The 3,924-nt window shown below is 46.9% G+C and overlaps 1 protein-coding gene across 1 annotated transcript in view; it reads left to right on the top strand.

Moving 5' to 3' along the window:
* Nucleotides 1–859: 859 nt before the first annotated feature.
* Nucleotides 860–3,924, top strand: part of LOC107115685 — a 29,590-nt gene continuing 26,525 nt past the window's right edge. The window contains exon 1 of the mRNA XM_015417444.1: nucleotides 860–980. Within this exon, the coding sequence (XP_015272930.1) occupies nucleotides 932–980 (49 nt within the window). The 5' untranslated portion in view covers nucleotides 860–931. The remainder of the gene's footprint in view (nucleotides 981–3,924) is intronic.

Raw genomic sequence — 3,924 nt, 5'->3', positions numbered from 1 at the left:
AGGTCTCCTTGGCCGGAGAGGAAAGCCCCTTTCCTGTCTGAGTACCAAATTTTTATTCCCTCACCACCACCACCAAAGGAACTCAGAGTGGCACGCAGGGCTCTTCCTCCTGCTTTCAAAACAACCACAGGGTGAGGTAATTTGAGACAACAGAGAGTGATTCAGGCAGCTTGTTCCCCGAGCAGGGGATCTGAACCCTGGTTTCCCCGGAGTGAGTGTGAGCTAGCTCACCGTTTCTTAGCCTCCGGCTCACACGTTTTTGTCTCAGCTCAGGAAGGACGGCTCCAGGGCAAACTGATTTACGCAGGAACCAAATCACTCGCTCACAACTTTAATGCCAGTGGCTCACAAAGCAGAATTTTTGCTCACAGGACTCCACAGCTTAGAGGGAACATTGAATTCTGAACCCTGGTTTCCCCAATCCTGGCCTGATACTTCATCCTCCACCTCACTTTGGCTCTCTTCTCAGGCTTTGCTTCTCTCTCTCTCTCTCTTTCTTCAGCCTTTCTCTTTCTTCTCCTCTCTGGCACGGTTTCTCCGCTCTCCGCTCTTTCTCTGCCTCACTCCTGTTTCCTTTCTCAACCAGATGGCTCGGATTCCTGAGGCCTGACACAATCCTCCTCCTCCTCATCTCTCCATTGGGATGCTCCCAAAGGGCTCTGAAATCCCGGCTGTGACTCACCTTGATACCAGGTGGGTCCCGTCCAGAGTGCGTTCCTTGTGTGCTGTTTTCTCTCACATGCCTTGCGATGCTAATTAGTACTGTCTCCTTCCAGTCAAGGAGAAGAGAGGTGGATCCCGGCCAGAGACCAATTGAGGCACCTTGCTTGGGGCTGGGTGGGAGAATTTAAGAGGTTATGACAGGCGGTGCCTGAGAGCTGGTCACAGAGAGGGAAAAGGACACCGAGGGGGAACTCAGAGGTGCCTCAAGATGGCCAGGATCCTGGCGCTTTCCCTGCTCTCCGTACTCCTCAGCCAAGGTAAAGATAAATTCAGGGATGTCAGATCTGTTACGGATAGGATGTTGTTTATAGGGATAGGATGTTGTTTATTGTTGGTGTCAGGGATGCGCCGGAATTTCACAACTTCTTTTGCTTTCCGAGTTCCTCAGATGTTTTCATTCCAGGTGAGGCCTGCAAATGTATTCTGATTCTCCCCCCCCCTCCGGTAAACCTGGTGGCAGTCTAGAGACTTCCATCGTGCCTCCCGAGACGTTTTTGCTGCACTTATCAAAGAAAAATCTTTTGGGCTTCCGCCAAAATGCCTCAGACACTGATTCGCTTCTTCGGCGAGATTCCGGCGGCAGCTCTCGGTCGGGCAGCCTGCTCTTCACCTCGTTTACTCCTTCGTCCTGTGTCCTGTCGATGTGAATGGAAACAGCTTCCAAGGAAGCCCTTGGTAGGCAATTTATGGGTCTGAACCTTGAGCAAAAATTGAAACTAATAACTAAAGCAAGGCCTGAAGTATCTGTGACCTCACAAGTTCAAAGGTATCCCACCAGGATACCTCTTGGTCTTTCAGTCTGCTTTGGACTGCAGAAACAGAGGTGTTAGCAAGCTCCTAATGCAAAGTCTTGGCAGATCTCAGGAGCTAAGCAGGATCAGCTCTGGCTAGTATTTGGATGGGAGACCTCCAAGGAATACCAAGGTTGTAGAGGAGAAGCAGGCAATGACCAATCACCACTGAATATCTCTTGCCTTGAAAATCCAATGGGGTTGCCATGAACCACCTGTGACTTAATGGGGGAAAAACCTACAAAAACACGAGGCTGATGGGATTCATTTGGCATTTTGGATCACAATTGCGATTCTCTCCAAGCCATAATTTAGCAGAGCTGACGAGAAGTCTTTTATAGCACCGTTCCTCCTTCACTGCCCTGCGTGCACTGCGCTGGTCGCATTTGGATCCTTTTTGCACGCAAGCTGGCAAAAAGATGGCCTCTCCTTTTAGTCCGTATCCAGAATTTGCCGACCCTCGGAAATGTTACGAATGAGCAAAAAGTGACCCTACTTCTCCTCCTCCTTTAATTGCATGCCCGCAATATATACATGATTGCTTAGCAGTCAGTGTGTAGATTAAAATCTTAAAATCCACAGCCGCTTGCTAGCCCAAGTTTGAAATTTGTGAATTTCCTGCATTGTGCAGGGGGTCAGACTAGATGACTCTGGTGGCCCCTTCCAGCTCTACGATTCTATGATTCTATGAAATGCTGTTTGACGTCAGGGTGGATATCCATCAGACTTGATTAGATGTTACTCGTTCTGTCTCCCCAGGGAGATGTATGCGGGCGGGGGGGGTATACATGATGGTGAAACTGTGTGTGTTTGATAGATTAAATAATTTGGGATAAAAGAATGCACGGTTAAAGGTCAAGACTAAAAGGACCCCTGTGCCAAAGGGGGGGGGGGAATTGCCAATGGTACTCTGCTCCAACTCTTTCACTTTTTATATTTTATTTTATTTATGTCCCTCTTTTCTCTCTCATGGGGAGCCAGAGCCGCTTATCATATCACCCTCCCCAGCACCACCTTAGCCAGAATCAGAATCATTTTATTGTATGTGGCCATAGGCCTTCACAATATCAAACACTCTCAGAGACTCTGTGCATTAGCATATGATAAAAAACCCAAATAAATTCAACCTCTACAAAGCGTACAAAACCTGTTAAACCTATAATATTTAAATCCGATAGGACCTTTTAAGAACACTCGCTTAGTTGCAATGGTACTATTTGATTTCTTTGCTCTAATTTTTCTCCGGACCCAAGGCAAAAGAGAGCCAATCTTGAGGAGATGAAGGGGTCCTCATCTGAGAGCATCAAGGCCATCTTACCATAATCAGACAGGGGGTATATGGCTGTCAATATCTTTGCTAAAAATTTGGCCCTAGGTTCTATGTATAAAGGGCAGGCCAGAATATAATGAGGAAGGTCTTCCACTGACTGCCCACATATGCAGATACGTTGGTCTACTGGGGTTTTCTTATAGCGACCAGCTAGCATCTCCGAAGGCATCGTTTGAAAACGCACTGAGGTAAGGGGCCTCCTGAGATTATACGAGGTCATGTTGTTTAAATAAGAGGCTCTGGAATGATCCTTTTCAATTATTTTAAACCATGGAGCAAACCTCGATTGGGAGATCAAAGTGGCGTCTGTTAGTGCATCCTCTCTAAACATCCATTCGTGTAGGTTAGTATTGTTCCCTGTATGTTGTAGCAGGTCATCTGGGATAGTGTATCTAGTAATGATATAATTTTTAAAAATTCAGGGCCTCCATCCTAGCCTCACAACAACAACCTTGCGAGGCGGGTTCGGCTGAGAGATCGTTATGGACCCAAGGTCAACCTGACACGCTTTCATGGCAGTGCGGAGATTTGAATCCCATTCTCCCAAATTCTAGTCTGACACTTTAACCACAGTGCCGCCCCGGCAGGGAAAACAATGAACAGCTTTTGCTTACCCTAGGTGTGCACTTTAGGGAAACACCTTCCCAAATCTTGAACCTGAGGCAAAAGAAGATATTAATTGAATCCTCCCAATCTTCTTATACTGGAGGGGAGAATTCCTCGCAATAACAGTTTGGATATTCCAGTACCGTATTATTTGAGCCCAAGACTGAGTATTGAGTACGAAAAGAAGTCATATTGAGCTTGTTTGATCATTTGGTCAATGTAATTGTTGGGAAAATGCTGTTAACTCAAATTTGTTACCTACTTAAGCAAACTTCATGGAGCTGCGGTGGCTCAAGTGGTTAAGACGCTGAACTGCAGGCTGTGGAAGGTCGGTAGTTCAGCAGTTCGAGACCTGAGTGTGCCGCATGACGGAGTGAGCTCCCGTCTCTAGTTCCAGCTCCTGCCAACCTAGCAGTTCGAAAGCAAGAAATTGCAAGTAGATAAATAGGTACCACTTCGGTGGGAAGGTAACAG

Source organism: Gekko japonicus, unplaced genomic scaffold (genome assembly GCF_001447785.1).
Source record: "Gekko japonicus isolate JY-2015 unplaced genomic scaffold, Gekko_japonicus_V1.1 scaffold2860, whole genome shotgun sequence".
Taxonomy (NCBI): domain Eukaryota; kingdom Metazoa; phylum Chordata; class Lepidosauria; order Squamata; family Gekkonidae; genus Gekko; species Gekko japonicus.
The sequence above is the reverse complement of the archived record's forward strand: the minus strand, read 5'-3'. Positions and strand labels throughout refer to the sequence as shown.